This window comes from Balaenoptera musculus, chromosome 1, assembly GCF_009873245.2.
Source record: "Balaenoptera musculus isolate JJ_BM4_2016_0621 chromosome 1, mBalMus1.pri.v3, whole genome shotgun sequence".
Lineage (NCBI taxonomy): Eukaryota > Metazoa > Chordata > Mammalia > Artiodactyla > Balaenopteridae > Balaenoptera > Balaenoptera musculus.
Genome location: NC_045785.1, coordinates 140,127,564 through 140,153,277, shown reverse-complemented (window position 1 = coordinate 140,153,277; position 25,714 = coordinate 140,127,564). Strand labels below are relative to the sequence as shown.

General features: G+C 38.1%; 2 protein-coding genes across 6 annotated transcripts in view; one reads left to right on the top strand and one right to left on the bottom strand.

The window, feature by feature from the left end:
* The window catches only part of SWT1 (SWT1 RNA endoribonuclease homolog), a 101,998-nt gene extending 87,578 nt beyond the window's left edge, over positions 1 to 14,420 (bottom strand). Inside the window, 4 exon segments of the mRNA XM_036829500.1 lie at positions 1,066 to 1,124; positions 2,967 to 3,050; positions 10,322 to 10,422; positions 14,307 to 14,420. Coding sequence (XP_036685395.1) covers positions 1,066 to 1,124; positions 2,967 to 3,050; positions 10,322 to 10,414 — 236 coding nt within the window. The 5' untranslated portion in view covers positions 10,415 to 10,422; positions 14,307 to 14,420.
* Positions 14,421 to 14,631: 211 nt separating this feature from the next.
* The window catches only part of TRMT1L (tRNA methyltransferase 1 like), a 36,963-nt gene continuing 25,880 nt past the window's right edge, over positions 14,632 to 25,714 (top strand). Inside the window, exons 1-4 of one of the 5 annotated variants that reach the window (XM_036868077.1) lie at positions 14,632 to 15,126; positions 19,508 to 19,618; positions 20,989 to 21,102; positions 24,024 to 24,088. In XM_036868077.1, coding sequence (XP_036723972.1) covers positions 14,883 to 15,126; positions 19,508 to 19,618; positions 20,989 to 21,102; positions 24,024 to 24,088 — 534 coding nt within the window. In that variant the 5' untranslated portion in view covers positions 14,632 to 14,882. The other 4 variants (XM_036868110.1, XM_036868103.1, XM_036868093.1 and 1 more) reach the window with 4 other exon arrangements.

Here is a 25,714-nt window from a genome sequence, read left to right as displayed (position 1 = left end):
AGAGACTATATGAGTAAGTCCAAGGGGGTAGAGTATATAGATCAGAACTCCATTTACACTCTTATACATGGATATAAAATCAAGGCTAGAAAATGTGTTCTTAAGCAAAAGGTAACTAGTGAAAAATCAGGCAGTGTTTCAGAACTTAAATTTTTTTTAAAAAACCAGATACTAGTACAAAAGGCATTAAAAATCTGAAAAATTTAGAAAGTGATAGTCAATATAACATGAAATTTGTGACAGAGTATACTTCAACAGATAATAATATAGAGACAAAGATTCACAAAAAAAAGATGATTCAAAAGAAAAACTGAAAAAGAGTCAGAGGCAAGCTGGATTTTTTGATTTTAGCAAACATTAACTGAGCTTGTCAGGGAAGCAGAAGTTTTATTTATAGATTTAATGCCACTTTAATTGTTTTCCTGTAACTCCTTATTTTCAGAGAAACTTTGATCTTACCAACTTTCATCATGCATTATACTTTTTATACTTATTTACCCCCATTAGTTGGCAAGAATTCCTTCCCCACAAAATTCTCTGAATTTTTGATCCAAAGAACACAGAAAACTAAGGAGAAATAATCTCCATTATTCCTAACACTATTCCCCAATTTCTCTAGTTGTAGCCATAACCTGTTTTTAATTAACATGGTTTTAGAACCTTACCAATTCAATAAGTTACATATTCTCTTCATGGGTAATATGCAAAGATAATTTATCCAAAATTATTAAATCAGCCTCATAATCTCTTCCATTACTATATATAATGAAGTTATATATCTTATAAGAGTGCGTCAAAATCAACTTACTTGAGATAAAAATTTACATTTTATTTGAAAGTAGCATTTACATAGCATAGAATTCTGATAGACTTTTCATTTCACTCAACTTTTCTTAAATTTATACAAATATTAAGAAAATTAATCATAATCTGTGATTTAGCTATAAATATTTGCATGCAAAACAGTACTAAACAAAATAAAGGATTTTGCGAATCTAAGTATTTAGTCTCACAATTCAAAGCTAAAAAAAAGTGAAAATATATCAAGAAAAAGAGAAAACTTACCTTTTCAGTTCTTGTCTTCTTTTTATATTACAGTACAGAATATGTGCATGATCTGATTTCTGGAAAAAAAAACAATATCATTTAGGAAATATAAATTGTGCACTGGGGAAGGAGATTGGGAGATGGTATTTTTTCCATACCTATGTGTTAGTGAATAGGTTGACACAATAATTTACTAAAAATCTTTCCAATAAACTTGTGAGACAGCTATTATTATCATCTCCGTTTTACAGATAAAGTACCCAAGGCTCAAACAGAGCAAAAATATCCTCAATGTCACAGAGCAAGTTAGTAGCAGAGCCGTGATCTGAAACCAGATCTGTCCACCCTCTCTATTCTACCACCCTGTCTCTCTATGTATTCTGGGGACAAGAGCTAGGCACAAGAAAAATAATAGAGAAAGAGGGTATAGTCCCTGTCCTAAAGAGTTCAGAGTGCAGTAAAAGGATAAAGTAGAAAGAAGTAGAAGGATATGTACAAATAACCTAATATAAAGGACATAAGTGTCAAAGCAGTACAATAAACAGTAAGTTGTAAAAAGAGTTCAAAACCTCAAACACCAAAAGTTGGAATGTACCTAGGAAAAAAAGGTAGACAAAAAATATGCTAAAGATTGAACATATATTGAATAAAGATTAATGGGTAAAAGAAAAAGGCATTCTCAGTTAAAAATGCTTAGGCATCCTAAGAAGCTGTAGGCTACTGGTGTAAATTCAGCAGAGAGAAAATAAACTTGCCTCGCTAGAAGCAGGACTGTTTTGAGGAAGAAAAAAAAGAAAACTGGATAGTTAAGGTGTGACCAAATTTAAGACGGTCCTAAATGATAAACTAAAAAAGTAATAGAAGATTTTTCAACAGAGGAGAAATATGATGAAATCAGTGTTTTAACAAGTTTAATAAAGCAAGAATAAATTGCAACAGCAGTTTCATTACATGAAAACAAATTCTTAAAAACCCAACTCTGCATTCATGGAACTTTCACAACTACCTTCTCTTATTACCTAAAACAACTGTGTAGCTATCCTGATATACACCTAACTCCCACTTGAATATGATGAGTACTTCACAACCACCCATGTACTAGGTTAATGTGTTTGGTCTGCTGTCACTGTTTCAAATCACTGGTGAGACAGTGGAAAGAAATCTGGACTTGGCTCTGTTGCTGCAAATAATTTTGTGTCCTTTGACAAGTCACTTAACTTTCTGAATCTCTATTTCTGAATCTGAAAATGCAAACACTGTATGTGCCTTGGCTATCTCAAAATGAAATTGTAAAGATAAATATAACCATATCTGGGGAAAGACCTGAAAACTGTCTAAATTTATATTCATGCGGTCTAATCCCGCATAATAGGGTCTATTAGCACAAAGAAACAAAGAACTTGATAAACGCTTTTTAGTGAGCAGCAGAAAGAAAAAACTGGTTTTCTGTCTATCGGCTATCAAAAAGTAAGAATAATATAAAGAAAAAAATTAATGGAGGGCTTCCTTGGTGGCACAGTGGTTGAGAGTCTGCCTGCCAATGCAGGGGACACGGGTTCGAGCCCTGGTCTGGGAAGATCCCACATGCCACGGAGCAACTGGGCCCGTGAGCCACAACTACTGAGCCTGAGCGTCTGGAGCCTGTGCTCCACAACAAGAGAGGCTGCGATAGTGAGAGGCCCACGCGCCGCGATGAAGAGTGGCCCCCACTTGCCGCAACTGGAGAAAGCCCTCGCACAGAAACGAAGACCCAACACAGCCAAAACTAAAAATAATAAATAAATAATAAAAAATTAAAAATTAAAAAAAATAAATAATGGAAAAGTAGTGGGGGAATTTATATCATAAACCTTCTAACTGCACATTAAAACTTAAATATAAATAATTTTTAGAGTTAGTTACAGTATCTAAACACTCACCAGTTTTCTCTTCTCTGTTGAAACCGATATTACAGAACAAGCTGAACTAGTAAAATTTGCTGAGGTTTTTTTCTCTTTCTTATCCTAAGAATGCCATTTGGAAAAAAGGAAAGAAAAGCACAAAATAAAGCACAGCATAAGAGAGCATTATTTCATCACTTATTATAAATCAAGATTCTTTCTACATTAATAATAAATTTCAGAGGAGAACAATGTTTAAGGGCATACAAACATTGGTAAGAGGAAGGAAGACCCAACTAGAAATCAGAAGATGTAGGTGCTCTTGAACTACGGATGAGATGGGATACAGGCGCTGCAGCAGAAGGCTGCAGACGACTCAGACAAGGACATTGAGAAGTGGCACTGCCATGGTGGAATTCCGTCTTCCACAAAGCAAAACCATATATCCAGTTATTTTTCAGTGGATCCTGAATTCAATAGACCCAGGACAAACATATTTTGAGTACCTACCATGTATCAAAGACATTATTCTAGACAGTGAGGACAGATTAATGAAAAAACAATAAAAGTCCCTGCCCTCATGGAGGTTAAAAACTAGTGCAGGTATTTACAAATAAGCAAATAATATATTTAGTGTGTCAGATGATGCTATGGAAAAAAAATAAAACAGAGAAAGGGGTCAGGAAGGGCTGACAGGCAAGGGTGAGGCAGTTGCAATTTTAAACAGAGTAGTCAAAAAAGGCCCCACTGGTAAGTTGACATCTGAATAGAGACCTAAAGAAATGAAGGAACAAACCCTGTGGATATCTAGGGAAAATTTTTCAGTTTAAAGGGAGTAACAGCAAGCACAAAGTCCCTGAGGCAGGAATGTGCCTGGCTTATTGGAACAACAACAAGGAAGCCAAGAAGTGGAGAAAGCAAAGAGAGAATGTAATGGAGATGAGATGGGGAGAGTAGTTCACTTTGTCAGCCCCAGCAACGACTTCAGCATTTTCTCTGAAGTGGAAAACCACGAGAAAATATTGAGCAGAGGAGTGACATGATCTTACATTTTAATAGGATCATTCTGCTGTTATGTCAAGAACACAAGAAGGCAAAGGTGGAAGCAGGGAGATCAATTTAGAAACTACTGAAATAACCTAGGAAAGCAAGTTCATTGCCTGGATCACGGTGATAGACGTAAAGGTCGCAGTCAGACTCTGCTGGTAGAATTTGCTGATAGATGGGATGCAGGTAGAGCATGATGACCAGGGTTCTGGCCCAAGCAACTGAAAGAATGTTATTGCATTACGCTGGGAGAACTGAGGCTGGACACTTGAAAGATTATAGTTTAAGAAGATGAGAAGGAAGCACAAAGGATACCGCCAAGCCTCAGTTCCTTCATCTGTATAATTGGGATAAAAACAATACCTACCTCACAGAGCTGTGAGGAATAAATAAAATAATGCAAGTAAAGAATGAGGAGGGCGGGGCAAGATGGCGGAACAGTAAGACGCGGAGATCACTTTCCTTCCCACAGATACATGAGAAATACATCTACACGTGGAACTGCTCCTACAGAACACCCACTGAATGCTGGCAGAAGACGTGAGACCTCCCAAAAGCCGTGTGGACGAAAGGCTCTTGGTGCTCCAGCCAGGCATCAGGGCTGTGCCTCTGAGGTGGGAGAGCCAACTTCAGGACACTGGTCCACAAGAGGCCTCCCGGCTCCACGTAATACCAAACGGTGAAAATCTCTCAGAGATCTCCATCTCAACATCAAGACCCAGCTTCACTCAATGACCAGCAAGCTACAGTGCTGGACACCCTATGCCAAACAACTAGCAAGACAGGAACACAGCCCCATCCATTAGCAGAGAGGCTGCCTAAAATCATAATAAGGCCACAGACACCCCAAAACACACCACCAGACGTGGACGTGCCCACCAGAAAGACAAGATGCAGCCTCATCAACCAGAACACAGGCACTAGTCCCCTCCACCAGGAAGCCTACACAACCCACTGAACCAACCTTAGCCACTGGGGACAGATACCAAAAACAACGGGAACTACGAACTTGCAGCCTGTGAAAAGGAGACCCCAAACACAGTAAGATAAGCAAAATGAGAAGACAGAAAAACACACAGCAGATGAAGGAGCAGGGTCAAAACACACCAGACCTAACAAATGAAGAGGAAATAGGCAGTCTACCTGAAAAAGAATTCAGAATAATGATAGTAAAGATGATCCAAAATCTTGGAAACAGAATAGACAAAATGCAAGAAACACTTAACAAGGACGTAGAAGAACTAAAGAGGAACCAAGCAACGATGAAAAACACAATAAATGAAATTAAAAATACTCTAGAAGGGATCAAAAGCAGAATAACTGAGGCAGAAGAACGGATAAGTGACCTGGAAGATAAAATAGTGGAAATAACTACTGCAGAGCAGTATAAAGAAAAAAGAATGAGAAGAACTGAGGACAGTCTCAGAGACCTCTGGGACAACATTAAACGCACCAACATTCGAATTATAGGGGTCCCAGACGAAGAAGAGAAAAAGAAATGGACTGAAAAAAATATTTGAAGAGATTATAGTTGAAAACTTCCCTAATATGGGAAAGGAAATAGTTAATCAAGTCCTGGAAGCACAGAGAGTCCCATACAGGATAAATCCAAGGAGAAACACGCCAAGACACATATTAATCAAACTATCAAAAATTAAATATAAAGAAAACATATTAAAAGCAGCAAGGGAAAAACAACAAATAACACACACGGGAATCCCCATAAGGTTAACAGCTGATCTTTCAGCAGAAACTCTGCAAGCCAGAAGGGAGTGGCAGGATATACTTAAAGTGATGAAGGAGAAAAACCTACAACCAAGATTACTCTACCCAGCAAGGAGCTCATTCAGATTTGATGGAGAAATTAAAACCTTTACAGACAAGCAAAAGCTGAGAGAGTTCAGCACCACCAAACCAGCCTTACAACAAATGCTAAAGGAACTTCTCTAGGCAAGAAATACAAGAGAAGGAAAACACCTACAATAACAAACCCAAAACATTTAAGAAAATGGGAATAGGAACATACATATCGATAATTACCTTAAATGTAAATGGATTAAATGCTCCCACTAAAAGACACAGACTGGCTGAATGGATACAAAAACAAGACCCGTATATACAGGTCTGTCTACAAGAGACTCACTTCAGACCTAGGGACACATACAGACTGAAAGTGAGGGGATGGAAAAAGATATTCCATGCAAATGGAAATCAAAAGAAAGCTGGAGTAGCAATTCTCATATCAGACAAAATAGACTTTAAAATAAAGAATATTACAAGAGACAAGGAAGGACACTACATAATGATCAAGGGATCGATCAAAGAAGAAGGTATAACAATTGTAAATATTTATGCACCCAACATAGGAGCACCTCAATACATAAGGCAAATACTAACAGCCATAAAAGGGGAAATCAACAGTAACACAGTCATAGCAGGGGACTTTAACACCCCACTTTCACCAATGGACAGACCATCCAAAATGAAAATAAATAAGGAAACACAAGCTTTAAATGATACATTAAACAAGATGGATTTAATTGATATTTATAGGACATTCCACCCCAAAGCAACAGAATACACATTTTTCTCAAGTGCTCATGGAACATTCTCCAGGATAGATCATATCTTGGGTCACAAGTCAAGCCTTGGTAAATTTAAGAAAATTGAAATCATATCAAGTATCTTTTCCGACCACAACGCTATGAGACTAGATATCAATTACAGGAAAAGATCTGTAAAAAATACAAACACATGGAGGCTACACAATACACTACTTAGTAATGAAGTGATCACTGAAGAAATCAAAGGGGAAATCAAAAAATACCTAGAAACAAATGACAATGGAGACACGATGACCCAAAACTTATGGGATGCAGCAAAAGCAGTTCTAAGAGGGAAGTTTATAGCAATACAAGCCTACATCAAGAAACAGGAAACATCTCGAATAAACAACCTAACCTTGCACCTAAAACAGTTAGAGAAAGAAGAACAAAAAAACCCCAAAGATAGCAGAAGGAAACAAATCATAAAGATCAGATCAGAAATAAATGAAAAAGAAATGAAGGAGACAATAGCAAAGATCAATAAAACTAAAACCTGGTTCTATGAGAAGATAAACAAAATTGATAAACCATTAGCCAGACTCATCAAGAGAAAAAGGGAGAATACTCAAATCACTAGAATTTGAAATGAAAAAGGAGAAGTAACAACTGACACTGCAGAAATACAAACGATCATGAGAGATTACTACAAGCAACTCTATGCCAATAAAATAGACAACCTGGAAGAACTGGACAAATTCTTAGAAATGCACAACCTGCCAAGACTGAACCACGAAGAAATAGAAAATATAAACAGACCAATCACAAGTACTGAAATTGAAACTGTGATTAAAAATCTTCCAACAAACAAAAGCCCAGGACCAGATGGCTTCACAGGCGAATTCTATCAAACATTTAGAGAAGAGCTAACACCTATCCTTCTCAAACTCTTCCTCAAAATATTGCAGAGGGAGGAACACTCCCCAACTCATTCTATGAGGCCACCATCACCCTGATACCAAAACCAAAGATGTCACAAAGAAAGAAAACTACAGGCCAATATCATTGATGAACATAAATGCAAAAATCCTCAACAAAATACTAGCAAACAGAATCCAACAGCACATTAAAAGGATCATACACCATGATCAAGTGAGGTTTATTCCAGGAATGCAAGGATTCTTCAATATATGCAAATCAATCAACGTGATACATCATATTAACAAATTGAAGGAGAAAAACCATATGATCATCTCAATAGATACAGAGAAAGCTTTTGACAAAATTCAACACCCATTTATGATAAAAGCCCTGCAGAAAGTAGGCATAGAGGGAACTTTCCTCAACATAATAAAGGCCATATATGACAAACCCACAGCCAACATCGTCCTCAATGGTGAAAAACTGAAAACATTTCCACTAAGATCAGGAACAAGACAATGTGGCCCACTCTCACCACTATTATTCAACATAGTTTTGGAAGTGTTAGCCACAGCAATCAGAGAAGAAAAAGAAATAAAAGGAATCCAAATAGGAAAAGAAGAAGTAAAGCTGTCACTGTTTGCAGATGACATGATACTATACACAGAGAATCCTAAAGATGCTACCAGAAAACGACTAGAACTAATCAATGAATTTGGTAAAGTAGCAGGATACAAAATTAATGCACAGAAATCTCTTGCATTCCTATACACTAATGATGAAAAATCTGAAAGTGAAATTAAGAAAACACTCCCGTTTACCATTGCAACAAAAAGAATATAATATCTAGGAATAAACCTACCTAAGGAGACAAAAGACCTGTATGCAGAAAATTATAAGACACTGATGAAAGAAATTAAAGATGATACAAATAGATGGAGAGATATACCATGTTCTTGGATTGGAAGAATCAACATTGTGAAAATGACTCTACTACCCAAAGCAATCTACAGATTCAATGCAATCCCTAACAAACTACCATTGGCATTTTTCACAGAACTAGAACAAAAAATTTCACAATTTGTATGGAAACACAAAAGACCCCGAATAGCCAAAGCAATCTTGAGAACGAAAAATGGAGCTGGAGGAATCAGGCTTCCTGACTTCAGACTATATTACAAAGCTACAGTAATCAAGACAGTTTGGTACTGACACAAAAACAGAAACATAGATCAATGGAACAGGATAGAAAGCCCAGAGATAAACCCACGCACATATGGTCACCTTATCTGTGATAAAGGAGGCAAGCATATACAGTGGAGAAAAGACAGCCTCTTCAATAAGTGGTGCTGGGAAAACTGGACAGGTACATGTAAAAGTATGAAATTAGAACACTCCCTAACATCATACACAAAAATAAACTCAAAAGGGATTAAAGACCTAAATGTAAAGCCAGACACTATCAAACTCTTAGAGGAAAACATAAGCAGAACACTCTATGACATAAATCACAGCAAGATCCTTTTTGACCCAGCTCCTAGAGAAATGGAAATAAAAACACAAGTAAACAAATGGGACCTAATGAAACTTAAAAGCTTTTGCACAGCAAAGGAAACCATAAACAAGACCAAAAGACAACCCTCAGAATGGGAGAAAATATTTGCAAATGAAGCAACTGACAAAGGATTAATCTCCAAGATTTACAAGCAGCTCATGCAGCTCAATAACAAAAAAACAAACAACCCAATCCAAAAATGGGCAGAAGACCTAAACAGACATTTCTCCAAAGAAGATATACAGATTGCCAACAGACACATGAAAGAATGCTCAACATCATTAATCATTAGAGAAATGCAAATCAAAACTACAATGAGATATCATCTCACACTGGTCAGAATGGCCATCATCAAAAAATCTAGAAACAATAAATGCTGGAGAGGGTGTGGAGAAAAGGGAACACTCTTGCACTGTTGGTGGGAATGTAAATTGATACAGCCACTATGGAGAACAGCATGGAGGTTCCTTAAAAAACTAAAAATAGAACTACCATACCACCCAGCAATCCCACTACTGGGCATATACCCTGAGAAAACCATAATTCAAAAAGAGTCATGTACCAAAATGTTCATTGCAGCTCTATTTACAATAGCCAGGACATGGAAGCAACCTAAGTGTCCATCATCAGATGAATGGATAAAGAAGATGTGGCACATACATACAATGGAATATTACTCAGCCATAAAAAGAAACGAAATGGAGGTATTTGTAGTGAGGTGGATGGAGTTAGAGTCTGTCATACAGAGTGAAGTAAGTCAGAAAGAGAAAAACAAATACAGTGTGCTAACACATATATATGGAATCTAAGGGAAAAAAAAAAAAGGTCATGAAGAACCTAGTGGCAAGACGGGAATAAAGACACAGACCTACTAGAGAATGGACTTGAGGATATGGGGAGGGGGACGGGTAAGATGTGACAGGGTGAGAGAGTGGCATGGACATATATACACTACCAAATGTAAAACAGATAGCTAGTGGGAAGCAGCCGCATAGCACAGGGAGATCAGCTCTGTGCTTCGTGACCACCTAGAGGGGTGGGATAGGGTGGGTGGGAGGGAGGGAGACGCAAAAGGGAAGAGATATGGGAACATATGTATATGTATAACGGATTCACTTTGTTATAAAGCAGAAACTAACACACCACTGTAAAGCAATTACACTCCAATAAAGATGTTAAAAAAAAAAAAAGAATGAGAATAACAAGAGACTTTTCCTGGGTCAGAAGGGAAGAACAAAATATTTACATATCTCATTTTAAAACTGAGGTGTATTTTTTTCATTACACAAAAATAAACTGTAAAAAAGGGTATCTTTAGGTCAACAAACCAGAATTCTTACTTCTTCATCAACACTGGGTGATGGGGCGGTGCCTTTTCTCTGAGATTTCTCTTTTTTTCCACAAGATTCTTTGCTGGACATTTGGAAAGCTAAAATAAACATCAAAAGCACATTATGTGTGTTTTACCACTGCCACAACAAAAACATTAGAAATTATTCTTTTTTCAGTTCCTTAAAGACTGGAGTTTTACAAAATAATTTCTATATTTTACCCATTCTCAAGGTGACGGGATTCTCTCATTGTTCCACTTTACTTATATTCTCCCTCATAATGTTCTGTTTCCCTCCTTCAGCTTCATCTATTACCTTTTTAGGAATGACTCTTAAAACTATGCCTTTGGCCCTGACGTCTCTCTCAAGCATCACATCACCATTTTCAACTGCCTGCCAGACTGCTGTATTTTGCCCCACCTATATATACCTCAAAACCAGTTAGTCAAAAGTCTTCACTTTCCCAACACATCCTCCGTCACTCACTGAGTGAGACTTCGGGCAAAACGCATACGTTTTTTGAGCCCTAGCTTCATTATATGTAAAATAGAGATAACTCATCCGAGAAGGTTTTTGAAGAACTCAGATGAAACTATGAATGTAAAAATACCTTGTACAGGATAGTACACAGTAGGGTCTTAACAAATACTGGCTTACGTGGTTGTCTTTCTTCTAGACCCTGAGCTTCTTGAAGAGTGCGCTGTATTGAAAACTGAGGTGTTCACAAATGCCTGCTGAGTGAATGAATGAGTGAATTTTTCTTCCCAAGAATATTCATTGTTCATTCTGAGCCACTTCCAACTCTTGCTGATCCAGTCCCTCTGTCCACTTCCCATCCCAGTCTCACTTTTCCAGCCCTGTTCTGGATCAAGTCTATACTGTTAGTTACTGACAGGAAAACAAACAAACACACACACAAACATAGTCATTCCTTATGGTCATAAACACTCTCAAGATAGTGTATACAACCATCCTGTACTGGAACGTAGAGGCCAGAGACTGGGAATATCACCAGGTTTGTTGGGGCAAGAGGATGTAAAAGGAGTCCAGAAGCAAAGTCCAAAGGAGAGTTTCTTGCTGGCAGTGATATGTATTGACACTATGAACGTAACAAAGACTAGAAACCAAGCAACTGCAACTACTCCTGGTCAATCATGATCACACTAAGTGAAGTGCTATAAAAGAATGCTCAATTACGCTAAATCAAACTTTTAGAATGTTTTGATGATTATGGAAGAAAGAATAAAAATGCTGATAGCTAACAGAAATCTAATAATAATAAAAATTAATAAAAGAGTAGCCAACATAAACTTCTAAGAACAAATTCTAAATTACCCAGAAATTTTGCTTTGTAAGATAATTTATGGCAATAATTGAATTCACAGTTGAGCTTCCAGATTAGAGGAATAATCTTCATCTCTCTTTCTTGTTCCAAGGATCCCATTCCATGGGGGGTTTGGGGGGGTGAAGCAGGGGAAGGCATAATGAAAAATAATAACTTCCATGAGATGAACTGCTTAGAGGCAATGGACTGGTTATGTTACCTTTTACAATTTAAACCCATTCACATTGTGCTCTGAATACAAAAAAACACAATTGAACCTGTTACCCATAAGACAAATTGAAAAAAAACACTGCAGATAGTGGACTATCAAAGGAAAAACACCCATATGTGTACTATGACAAATGTTTTATACTCATATTAGTGTGAAATTCATATTGATTCTATGGAAATCAAAATACAAACTAAATGAGGGGAGACTTCCTGTGCTGGCCAGTCTCCAAAACGGCTCCTGATGATCTCTGCTACCTGGTAATTACAGTCTTATGTAGTCTCCTCTCACAATAAATAGAGACGACCCACGTAACCAACAGGATATTGCTATATGGTAGTATGTGGCTAGGTCTAATCAGACATTGTGGCTTCTGCCTTACTCTATCTTGAATTGTTCACTCTAGGGAAAGCCAACCACCACATCATGAGGACATTCAAGTAACCCAAAGAGAAGCCCACCAAGAAAGAACTGAGACCTCCTGCCAAAAATGCCAGGCATGTGAATGAGCCACCTTTGAAGCTGATCCTGCAGCCCTAAGCAAGCCTTCACATGGCAGCATCCCTGGTAGGTATCTTCACTGCAGTCTCATGAGACCCAGTGCCAGATATACCCAGAAAGCCATTTCTGAATTCCTGACCCATACAAACTGTGGGATAATAAATGTTTTTGTTTTGTTTTAAGCCACTAAGTTTTGAGATAACTTAGGCAGCAACAGATAAGTAATATACTCAATCTGATTCTTCCAAACTCTGAAGATACCTTCTTCAGGATGTCTCAAGAGCAGGGACCATGCTTAGAAATTCTTATTAAAATTCCCACAGGAGGCTTCCCTGGTGGCGCAGTGGTTGAGAATCTGCCTGCCAGTGCAGGCGACACGGGTTCGAGCCCTGGTCTGGGAAGATCCCACATGCCGGGGAGCAACTAGGCCCGTGCGCCACAACTACTGAGCCTGTGCGTCTGGAGCCTGTGCTCCGCAACAAGAGAGGCCGCGATAGTGAGAGGCCCGCGCGCTGCGATGAAGAGTGGCCCCCGCTTGCCGCAACTAGAGAAAGCCCTCGCACAGAAACGAAGACCCAACACAGCCAAAAATAAATAAATAAATTAATTAATTTAAAAAAAAAAATTCCCACAGAATGCACAGGCTAAAAATCTAACCCATTTCATCTTCTGGTCTCCAGCTGGTATTAATGAGATTGACATACCGAATCAAGCTTTCAATGAACCATCTAGTCTTTTAGAAATTAAAAAATCACTGGTTCTTGTATTATGCACAGATATCCACTACTCATGTCTGTAAGTTGAATGTGTTATTATGCCATTTTTTAATCAACTGTTACGAGCAGTGAGGCAGCATACATCCAGGAATAATAGTTAAAAGCTGGGGATGGGGCCACGAAGAGGGCTTTAGAACTATAATTCACGAAAACTTCCGGGGGATAAATTGTGTTTCCATTAAATTGGGGAGGAGGGGGGAAAAAACCCTCCAAATACTTCCTAAGTACTGGGGGGTTGGAGGGAGGACCAGATTCTTGTTCTGAGTTTCAAATTGCCAAATAATCACACTCGCTCTCCCCTGGGGACTGAAACAAATAGAAAATAAACAGACCAATGAGATAAGCATTAAGTATCAGCTTTATTAACTAGGAAAACCGAACTGAAGTGCGAGAACCTGAGACTAAAAAGAGTTTCCCTCTCCTGCCCTGCTGCCTGTAACATTCGGACCAGTCCCAGGCAGAGTAGCCAGAAAACTCAAAAATTTTCCCCTTGCCTACCCCAGCGGGCTTGAAGGAGCGCGGCTTAAGCTCAAGCAAGCTCAGAGAGTAAAGGCAAGAGAAGTACGGGGGCCGGGGAACTCACTTGCATACGCCTTGAGGAATGTGAATCGCATCAGTCAAGTGCCCCGAAGCTCAACATATTAACGAGCTTTGGGTATTAACAGCCTAAATATAAGCACAGGGCACTCCCCCCGCCCCCACCCCGCCAAATTCCGTATCCACAGGAATCTTGCAGCCACGGCGCAGCGCTGATACTGGGAATACGTAGGTTAGGGCAAAAATAAAAACAAAAGGAAAAGAGTGTTCGGGTCACGGTGTGCGTGAAGGTACGAAATGAGGAGCAGACCCCCAACTCGAAGTCCACCTGACTGACAGGCGAGCTTGTCAGCGTCCTGTAAACCACCTAGGCCCACGGGCTCGCGTACTAACACACTTGACCCTAGCCGGGGCGAGGGGCAGCTCCAGAGAAAGGGCCGGGCCAGAACCCCACCCTTCACAAAGCAGGCTCAACCCCGGGTCCGCCCCCAGAGTCGCCCAGCCCAGGCTCAAAGGGACTCGGAATCCTCCGTCCGTCCCGCCGGCCGCCCGCTACGGTACCGGAGTGAGCGTAACGTCAACGATTCCTCCCCCCACCCCGCCCCAGCTCCCTACCTTATTCACCAGCGCTCGCGCCGGTGGCGACTCGGGACGCCCAGGCCAAGGGAAAGGGACCCCGAGCCCGCTGCCCGCTGGGAAATGTAGTTCTGCGCTCGGAGGCAGGGTACGGCTCGAACGGCTCCAGAGCTTTTGTTTAGCTTTGCGTTCACTTCCTCTGAGGACTTGGAACTCCGGCTCCGCCCACCCAGGCGGCGCGGTGCACCCTGGGTATTGTAGTCTTGGCTGGATTCGGTTGTTGACGCCTGGGACGGAGACGCACCGCGGAAACGGAACTCTCTAACCTCATTGGACGCCGTCCCCAGCCCGCTCCTGCGCAGTCTGGGCTGGCGTCGTAACGTCTTGGGGAAAAGGAAGCGGACGGGACCGCGAATCGCTGTCTGTTGCTTTTTATTTTTCTGCTGACTGGATTTGGTCACTGGTTCTTCGTCTTTTGTCTGTTGCACGCATCCCGCCCTCCCCATTTGCTTCCCCACTCCTCGGATCCGGCCCTCTGGGCTTTCACGCCAGTTGTCTCACCCCGCCGTGAGCCCCTCCTGGTCCCCGGTCGGGCCTGGCACGGAGGCGGTAACTATGGAGAATATGGCGGAGGAGGAGCTGCTGCCCCAGGAGAAGGAGGAGGAGGAGGAGGTGGAAGTGGCCCAGGTCCAGGTCCCGACCCCAGCCCCGGACTCGGCTCGGGTCCCAGCTCCGGCCCCGGATTCGGCTCCGGCCTCGGCCCCGACTCCGGCCTCGGCTCCAGTCCCAGCCCCTGCCCTGGCCCAGGCTCCGACCCTGTCCCCGTCCCTAGCCTCTGCCCCTGATGAGGCTGAAAGCAGTAAGTGCAGGAGGCCCAGATCTGTCTGCCGCAGGAGAAGCGAGAAAGTGCGCCTTGCTGGGGAGTAGGGGAGGCCCTTCTCCCCTGGGATGGTTTTTATGGGGAAAGGCAGTTTTAGAGAAATGGGGGGAGGAAGGAGGAACCCGTATAGCGGGTAAAACGGGTGTAGGATGGGGGAAGGCATCTCCACAAACCTTGGGGACCTCACAGTGAAGGATCTGTGGAGGCCAGGGGTGCTGCAGATAGAAGGAAATAATGAGGTTGTGGGCTTCTTCGTTAAAGGGAGTCTTTTTTTGGTACAAAAATTAGAAGTTACACCTAATTTGGTAGTTTCCCTCTCAGCCCCGTCTGCCATGGTTCACTAAGTCCTTTAAAATATGATAGAGTAACCGAGGCAACCTGTTTACTGTAGTAGATGCTAACTGCCAAGATTTAGCAACTGTTGCTGTCAATTAGCTTTTGTGCCTCGACAGAGACAAGAGATGGGTTTTTCTCATTATTTCATTTTCTTTAGCAGCTTGCTTCCAAAAAGAATTTGAGGCTGATGAATAGTTTAAGAAAGAGTCGGCTAAATTACAGATGTCTTCCCTCAGACATAAATACCAATTGAGTTTTGTACGTTTTTCCATCAGAAGTCGGCTGTTGAAAATTAATAGCCCGTATTATTGTGCTTCTGATTGTGCTTGCATGTTTTCTAAGTGATGATTTATTGGACCATAAAGGAATTTAAAAGATTGATAAGTAACACTTTCTTAAGAATCTGCTGAACATTTTCAAATGTAAGGTCTAAAAGTTTTCTTTAAAAATTTAGTCCCAAAATTGACCTTTATGCTCTTTCTGAATCATAACAAAATATCTTAAATTAATTCGTTGTCTTTCCTACTTCTAAGCCAGTTGTGAGATTAATGTTTATAAAACATGTGGACAGTTATAATCTAATAGAATTATTTTACAATTTTAAAACAACATATAAATTGTTATAGTAGATTTAAGAGTAGGGCAGATCACAGAAGAGACAAAGTCAGCATGCCTCTGTTAGGCCCCTCCTCATCAGAGAAGATCAGAGCTAGTAGGTGCAAAATAAGGCCAGTTGTTTCTTCATCCACAACTACAGTGGGGGAAGAGGAGGAACACTCTCCTGAGTAAGGTATCCTCCCTAACTCATCTCTAGATGGGATATTTTTATGTTTATCAGAGGTGGTTGAACAGCTTTAGGGAATGCATGCTTTCTCCAGCTCCCCACCATCAAGAATATGTTGAATATAGTTTGGAAAGATTTATTCATATATTCCAAAATTTACAAGTGTGCAATTTGAAGAATGCATGATGTTTGAGACACCTGAAAATGCATTGCTGGGACAAGTAGGTAATGACTGAGAATCTGACATGCATTAGAAACATATTAATCACATTTTAAAAATTATTTTTAGATGGTCTAGGTAGCCCTCTGAAATCAGTCTTAACTAGGCAAGATGAAGATGGCATATCTGAAATAGAATTGAAAATTGAGGAAAAAGAAGTTTTAAAAGAACCTCCTAGCATCTTGGACTCATCTGATTGAACAAGAGGTTTGCCTATTGACTTCTGGATTAGTGTGTTACAAAAAGATTGAGTGATTTAAAGTACAGATTGACTGATAACTACTGTCTTGAACCAGAAAGTGATTTCAGAGATGTACATAGGCATATCATGACTCTTTAGACAGATCTTTTAGAGTTTACTTCAATAGCGGACCACAGGATTTTCAGTTTTCTAGCTTACCAGGCCCCTTTCGCTTTGTACTACTTAGTAGTTGGAATGATTTAAATAAGCACATCGTTATGTAGCACTATATATCTTGTTTCACACACACAGATCTTTGAACTATGGAAGCCAAAAGCTTTTATGATTTCAAATTAAATAGGCTGGTTTGTACACGTGGATTCATTGCCTGAATCTTACTAGACAGTAAGGTCAGACACCTAGCAATTAACGGTTTTTGTAAAGTGGGAAAAAATTTTACCTGTTTATAGAAATCATATCTCGTTGTAAGTCATTTGAACAATACCTGGTATAAGAAGTTAACCAATAGCATTTGCTGCTCCTTGTTTTTCTCATTTTAGAATTAGGTAAAAATTGTTTCTTAATAAATTTTAGCAGGAATGTCTGACAGTGCTGAATTGAATTCCAAAATTATTGACTCAGTGTGCTACTGCATCCAAAAAGACTAATGATTTTTTTAAAAAATTAGTTTAAAACTTTAGTGCCTGCGGTGTGCAAGTTACTGCACTAGGCACTTAACCATTACAAAGATGAATAAGACATAGCCCTTGCCTATTTACTGCTTATTTGTAGGGGAGACAAACAAGAACACAAATTATACAGAAGGAAAACAAAGCAACTGGGCATGAAGCTTGGAGAGGGATAGGCAGGAAGACAGCAGTGTCGAGAAATTGTATAATCTAATTATATAATTAATATTAGAGAGCCTTGTGGTTTACCCCCATTGACTCCTATCTCACTGGGGATCCTTTCCTGTCAGTTACATCTCCTAGTCTTGCATATTCAGGATTCCACTTTGTAAATGTTCCTTCCCTTGGGGCTACACATATTCAGGTCTCTCTATCCTTAGAAAGAAAAAACAAGTTACAATCCCATCCATCTCCTTTTTTATACTACCAAACTTATTGAAAAAAATAATCTATGCTGATTTTCTATATACTTGGTTTCTCCTTCCAATCCCATTTGTACTCTCAGACACCTCACTGAACCTTCTTTCTTAAAGGTCACTAGAGACTTGCTAAATACTAAATCCAGTGGTCTTTTCTTGATCTCTGCAACTATTTGTGATACTTAACTGTGGAGCATTTCTCTTTTACAGTCTCTTCTCTCTTGGCTTCTGCATTATCTTGATTCTCCATACCATTTTTCCTTTTTGAATGTACCTTCTTGATTTTCTTCAACGTCTCTTACAAATATCTACATACCTCCATACCTCACTTACAAATTGTATCCATTTATATTAATCAGTAGCGGGTTCAGCAGCATTGGGGAATGCATCCCACACACGACTTACTCAAGAATATGTTAAACATATTTTGGAAAGATTATTCATATATTCCAAAACTTACAGGTATGTAATTTGAAGAATGTATAATATTTGAGTAACCCAAAAATGTGTTACTGGGACTGAGTTTTGGCTTTTTTCTTCTCTGTTTCACAATATTTTTCCCTTACGCTTTCTTACTCATGCTCATAGTTTCACCTAACACGTGTATTTATGAGTTATATCTATTCAGAATCCCTCCTGAGCTCCAAAAACAATTCAACTGCCTACTGGACTTGAGTACCTAATACCAGTAGTAATCAAACACACTGTGTAAAAAACTAAATTCCCTTGTCTCCTCTTTCCTCTTCCTTTGTGCCAAAAGTGTTCTCTGCTTCCTTTATTGGTTAACAGTATTATTAAATCTCAGGATCGTCCTTTAATCTTCACCTGTACTTTCACATCCCAAGTTCTTTGCTTCTTTTTTTACCTTCTCTTCTCCAGTACTTTTCTGTTACTAATTTCTCACCTCAATTATTGATCCTTGGTACTACAGCCAGAGATACCCTCCTGAAATGCATTCAAATCATGTCTTTGATTTCCTCAGAAACCTGAATTAACATTGCCTGAAGAGTAAAGTCCAAACTAACTTGCATAGAATTTATGCCTTCCATGATACATTTTTGGCTGCATATCTTTCTACCAGCTCTATCCCCCAAACATATTACTTTCCAGCCAGGAGTGGTATAGAGGTGGCTGTGTATTTTTACACCACATGCTTTTGTTTATTAGGTTACTTCAGTTTATAAGGCCTGACACCAAATCTCTACTTATTGAAATTCTATTCATACCTTATGAAATTCTATTCATGCCCTAAATTTCAGTCAAATGCCACTTCTTCAGTGAAGACATTCCCAGGAGCACTTGTTGGAATGAATTACTCCTTCCTCTGTAGGCCAGCATCATATTACCTTTACCCCTAGTGTTCATTTCATCCTGCCTTGTGTTCTAGTTAGTAGTTAACGTGTTAATCTCTCTCACCTGGTTGAAATTTCTTTGAAAACAGGAAACATGGCTTCAGTGTTTTGTACAGACTAGAACCTTTCTTTTGTAGAATTATATTGAATAATAAGATAGAATTTGAAAGCTGTGAGGTTACACAGCAGAGTTTTTTCCCCGACTCTGCCTTCTTAGGCACACTTGTCATTTTATAAACTGAGTTTCCCATCTAGGTACTAGGGCACTGTGCTATAGGAAATAAAAGTGTAAAATTCCATGTGACGTGATCAAATAAAAGTGAAGTTGGAATACAGATTGTTAAAGCATAATTTTCTAACTCTTAAAATTTCCTTTCAGAGAGACACATCTCGATTCAAAGGCAGCTTGCTGATCTAGAGAAGTTAGCTTTCGTAACTGAAGGGGATTTTGACTCTGCCAGTTCGCTGAACTCAGATAATCTTGATGCAGGTATTTCCATGATTTGAAAATGTGTTTTTTCTCAGTTTCTAATGATTTGTCATCTTTCGACACATGAAAATTTTTCTAAGCATAGACTTGTTTATTTTCACTGAACTAGAGCAGAAGTAAAATAATGGTTTTTTACTTAGGAAATTATAGCCTTCTATATGCAAAGGTGCTATGAGATAAGTTATTTCACAACTTCTCAAGGAAATTACAGTCTCATGGATATATAAGGGCTTTGTATTCTAAAAGTTAGGAATTACATTTTACTATGAGTAACAAATCCAAAAAGTAGTATGGAGGCTTATATTCTCTCATGTAAAAGAAGTCCCAAGGCTGACAATTTAGGGCTGGTACAGAGTTTCACAATGTTGTCAGTGCCCCAAGCTCTTCTCTTTCTACTTTGCCATCCTTAGTGCTTGGATTCCATCCTCAAGATCTCCTCACGGTTTTCTGAAGTAGGCAGAGTGTATATATATATATATATATATATATATGTATGTATATATATATATATATATATATATATATATATAAATAAAATAAAATAAAATAAATAAAATTGTGCTTATACTTGCCATGTGCTATGTGTGAAAGATATTTGTTGGATTAAAAATTGAGTTATTTTTTCTGTATATTTTATCGCTTTAAACCTGGATTTGAGATTTTAATTCTTTTGTATACTATCAAAGTTTTTATTAAGAAACATTACATTTCTAATTAAATAAAACTTATTTAACACATAATCTTTTCAAGAATATGTTAATAAAGAAGGAAGAACTTACAAATTTAGTAATAGGATACAGTGGTTGTAACCATGACCCCAGTCTCAGAATAGCAATTATATAGGATCCAAGGTACTCCTTCCAATTCCTTCTTCCATTTTTCTAACTCCGCACATTAACTATTTTTGTTGCTGCTAGAGTAGAAGAGTATCAGAGCAGATACTTATACTCTCTGCCCAGCTCCTAGCCCTCTGGGAGTGTGACAACTGCTGCCTTTTCTCCTGCCCAAAGTACAGAATGACATTCTCTCTGGCAGGCACTTTGGCTGGAGGGATATCATGTAGTTTATCACTTCCTCATCATCTCTGTTCCCAGTGTCAACAAGGATATCTGCTAGCCACAGAGAGGAGAGTTGTAGGTAAAAAAATAAGTCACTGACCATGTGCTAAAACAACTATTGTTAAGTACCTGCTGAGGCAGGAATGACTTCTCCCTAATGTTAAGAAAGATATTATCTAAGGTGTGTGAGTGTGTGTTTTGGGGGGTAAAGGGCAGGGGCAAGAGAGGTTCCCCGTTACTTCTTTTGTAGCTAAATTTAAGCATTAATAGCTAGTCTATTCTCTGCTTTATTAGTTCCTTTTCCTTTAACAGGAAACAAACAGGCTTGTCCATTGTGCCCCAAGGAAAAATTCAGAGCTTGTAATAGTCATAAGCTTCATCGTCACCTTCAAAATTTACACTGGAAAGTCTCAGTTGAATTTGAAGGTTAGTATTTTTGTGCTTGCTAAAAGTGATGTAAACGAAATTAAAGATTTGGTACCAGTTTTGGAATTTTAATGAAAACATAATCAAATATTTTCAGTTTAAAATTATGAAGGATTAATGCCCCTTTTAGTGTATTTATTAATAAAAGACCATATAGCTCTCTAGGCAATAGATAGATGTGACACCAATAGTTTAGTTTGGCAAACATTTATTAAGCATCTCTTCCGTACAGGGTACCTGCTTGGCGCTGAAGGTCCACATTACTTATTGAACCATGTTTTAATAAGTTATACTTTTCCTTTTATATTAGAACAACTACAATTTTACATATATTTTTGAAGATATAATAAATGTAGTAAAACGAGAAAATAAAATAATTGGTATGAATATCAGAAAAAAGAAGATAACATCTTTTTTTTTCTGCTGATGGCTTAAAAAAGCCATTTAATGAGAGTATTTGGAACAGTGGTGAGATACAAGATAAATATTCAAAATCAGTCTCTCTACTCTAGATAAATGGAAATTAGAAAAAAACAATTATAATAGTGACAAAAATGACACAATTTGAGGGAGTAAGTTTAACGAGAGGACTCACATAAAGAAATGAATAAAGTTGAAGAACAAAAAACAACATCTTACCAAGTTAAAATACTTCTTAGAGACAGTGAATTATTAGATTCTGGGATAGTGAATTATATATTACAGCATTTTTGGAAAGAGATCTGGCAACATTTAAAAAATTTTAAATATTCATCCACCAGGCACTGCCTTTCCTAGGAGTAAAAGCAGCAATACACAAGGATAGGTGTACAAGAATATTCACTGCCGCATGGGCTTAGTGACAAAAACTTGGAACTAAAATAAAAGAGATTGAATAAATTATGGTACATACATACCATGAAATATTATGCAGCCATTGAAAAGAGTATATTAGATTTATACCAGTTTACTTGGAAGGATTTCCATGGTAAACTACTAATGAAAATAGCAATATATGGGATAAAAACAAAAAGTACCCCCCCCAAAAAGCCCTAAATATCAATCTAAGCATGTATATACTTATATTTGTATATGATTATATAAGTATAGTCATTGTTAAATGTGCTTATCTGGGGTTTCAACCAGACTGAATGAAATAGCCATTATAAGACACCCAAAAAAAGAAGCCAGAACTATACCAGAATTATTTTCTTAGATTATCACTAATTACTTAGAGAAAAGGGTATTAGAGACTAATTCAGAAGCCGTATGTTTTATGTTTAATTATTTATAAGAATGTATAGTAAACCATATTGACTTCTTATCAAAAAAGAAAGATCTCATTTTAATTACAAAGGTCTCTTTCATTTGCTTTATTTAAGCCATTGTTTAGTCTTTAGGTTTGGTCTCCCTCCTCCAAGTTATGCTCTTCTCTTTGATGGCTCATAGTATTGCTTTACTCTGTCATGTACATTAGGTTGTTGGGTTCTTTCACATGGTGGTCATCTGGTAGATGGTGAACATGATAGATTTTGTCTTTGTGAGCAGGCTTCAAAGTAGTTGGCAAATATGTTGAATAAGATCTGCTGAAGGAATAGAAGTGAGATGAGGGAGAAAAAGCCAAGAATGCTTGTGTTTGAGACTTGAGCAACTAGAAAAATGTTGTCCTTTACTGGGATGGAGAAGACTGCATTAGGTATGAGAAAGAAGGACAGGTCCTCAGATTTAGGCATGCAAATGTTGAGATGCATCTAGTGGAGATATCAAGTAGCCTGGAGGCTACATGAATCTAGACTTTGGGGAAAAGGTTTGGGCTAGAGATACATATTTGGGAGTTGTCAGAATATAGATGGTATTTAAAGCCATAAGACTGGGTGGGATAACCTTAAGAGTACATATAGGTGGAAAAAAGTTGTTGTCCAAGGTCTGAGTCCTGAGACACTTCAACATATACAAATAAATGATTGGATGTAAAGTATGAGAAGAAAGGAGTTAAAGATAACTTAGTTTTTGAATTGGGAGTAACTGGAAGGCATTATCATTCATTGAAAAGGTGAGAAAGAGACCTGGTTCAAGAGGAAATGAAAATTTTAGTCCTTGACAGTAGGTTTTTTGGAGTTCTGTTGTTGTTGGGTTTTTATTTGTTTTTTTTTTTTTTTTCTTGGCTGCGTCACACGGCTTGTGGGATCTTAGTTCCCCGAACAGGGACCAGGGATCAAACCCATGTGCCCTGCAGCGGAAGCGTGGAGCCCTATCCACTGGACTGCCAGGGAATTCCCGACAGTAGGTTTTGAAATAACCAGTCATGTGTCTTCAATAGGCAATTGGAAGTAGAGATCTGGCCCTCAGGAATGAGGTGGTAAGAGAGCTATAATTTTGGGATTCCTTCTCACAGGGGAGATAGTTGCAATCATGAAAGGCACTACAGTTACCAAGGAAATGAGAAAAAATTTATGTAGCACATCAAGCATACAGAAAATCTACATTTTCGAGTATGAGAGAGGGAAAAGAATCTATATAGAAGATTAAGTAGGAAAGATGGGAAGAGAAATAAGATAGTGCCGTATCATAAATGAAGAAGAGGCTGTGTAATGGTAAATGCAGCATAAGGCAAAGAAGATGAAGCCTAAGAAAAAGTCAAGATGGCAGAAAGACGATAAAACGGAGTCCCAAAGAAGCTAAATGACTAATCCAAGGTAACACAGATACTTTTGGCCGAACCAGATTTTGACCCTAGATCTCCTGTATTTGTTTTTATACTATGTCATATACAGCAAGTGCGTAAAACTAAGGCAATCTCATTCAAATAAATTATGACGTTACAAATATAAGAATAATCTCAATTATTCTTATAAAATAAAATTTGCTAGTAATTTTTAATAATAATTGAATACTTAATGAACAGTGATAGACAAGCAGCAATTCTTCATTCTTCATTCTAGGTTACAGGATGTGCATCTGTCACTTACCTTGTCGACCAGTGAAACCAAACATTATTGGAGAACAGGTAATCACATGGTAGATTTGTTTTTTTTAGATTTAGCTGTCCCTAAAGAAAGTGCAATTTTGACTTGCTTTATGACTAAAATGTGCATATTCAGCAATGAGTTTAAGATTTTGTTTACAAGGGCTTTCAAATTACCATAGTAGGAAAAATATGAAATGTATGAAAGAAGTTGCTATATTGAACCTTTCATTTTAAAGTTTTTAATTTCAGTCAGATCACCTGCTCTCTTGTGTTCAAAAGGAAAGTTAACCCACTTACTAATTTTGGAATGGATATTTTTAAATAGTAATTTTTTTCTTTCAAAATAAATTTTGATCATGGAATAAGAACCTTTAATTTCTGTGGTTTAGTAAATATCTTAATATGTGTCGATTCATACTCATCCTATGTTCTTCCTCTTAATTTGTCAAAGGACAGAATGAAGAAACTTTCTGAAATCTCACTAACTTTTTTTTAAAAGTACGTGTGTTTACTTTTAGGATAGATTTGACCTTTGGGGAATACAAATTATAAAATATTTTATAGTGACACTATCCTGAATGCATATTAGTTTAATGGGTCCTCATTATTAATTTTCCTTTCAAGTCACTAAAAAAAGTAAAGTACTGGGGGGGAAAAAACAAACATTTCTTAAGTAGTTAGGATAATGCTTAGTCCATTAACCCTATCTAAGATATTTTGAATATGATAACCACAATGCCATAAGGAACCTTGTGCAATGCTCTTGACTATTCTCTCCTTGCTCTATGACCCCGAGTAAATAGGACATAAGAGTAAAAAGGCATCAAAAGCAGGAAAGAGCTGTTGGAGTGGTGTTTTTGTTCTTAGCTAAATAAGGAACTATAAAGTTAGAATTTTTACTTGGAAAAATAGACTTTTTATTCTTTCTCTGACATTTAGTAGTGTGCTAGAACTAGCTCAATTTTCCAGAAATCTTGAAAGCTCGTTGTTAAATGTGGCCATCATCAAAAATTAAATTACATAAACTTAAAAGTAAATAAATTATATTAAAAACAAAGGTAGTGAATACTCACAACTCACTACTTCCCATTTATTTTACTACATTTTACTTTTACCTGTGCTCTTAACGTTATTTATGTATTCTATATCTGCACGGTGGCAGTGTTCTCTGGTATGATATTGCACATCTCTTCCCAAATTCACGTTCAGTGATGTCACATTGGTAGCTTCAAATGTCACAGTTGTAGCTTGACATTGGCCATGGTAGAGTACATAAACCACAGACAGCTGCAGACACTACAAATCAGGGCTTTATTTTCCTGGAGAGCCAGTTGCTATACATCTACCAGCACATTGCTGCTAGTGTCATACCGTTTGTTAAGTGCTGCTTATAGAAGATAGAGTACAGTTATTTGCTGATTAGAATGAATGGATAAAACTAAGAAATTAAACTTGTGGCCTATTGTAAAGTAAGATTAAAAAGCATATGTAAATATAGGTAAGGAAGTAAAAATCCTTTCAAAGTCACATGCCAAAATGAATACTATCTTCTATATGTTAAACCCTAAATACACTAACATACATAAATTTACAACATTAAATAAACTTTTATTTCATTGTCTTAGTAACTTATTTATGTATTTAAATTAAATACTCTGTTTGATA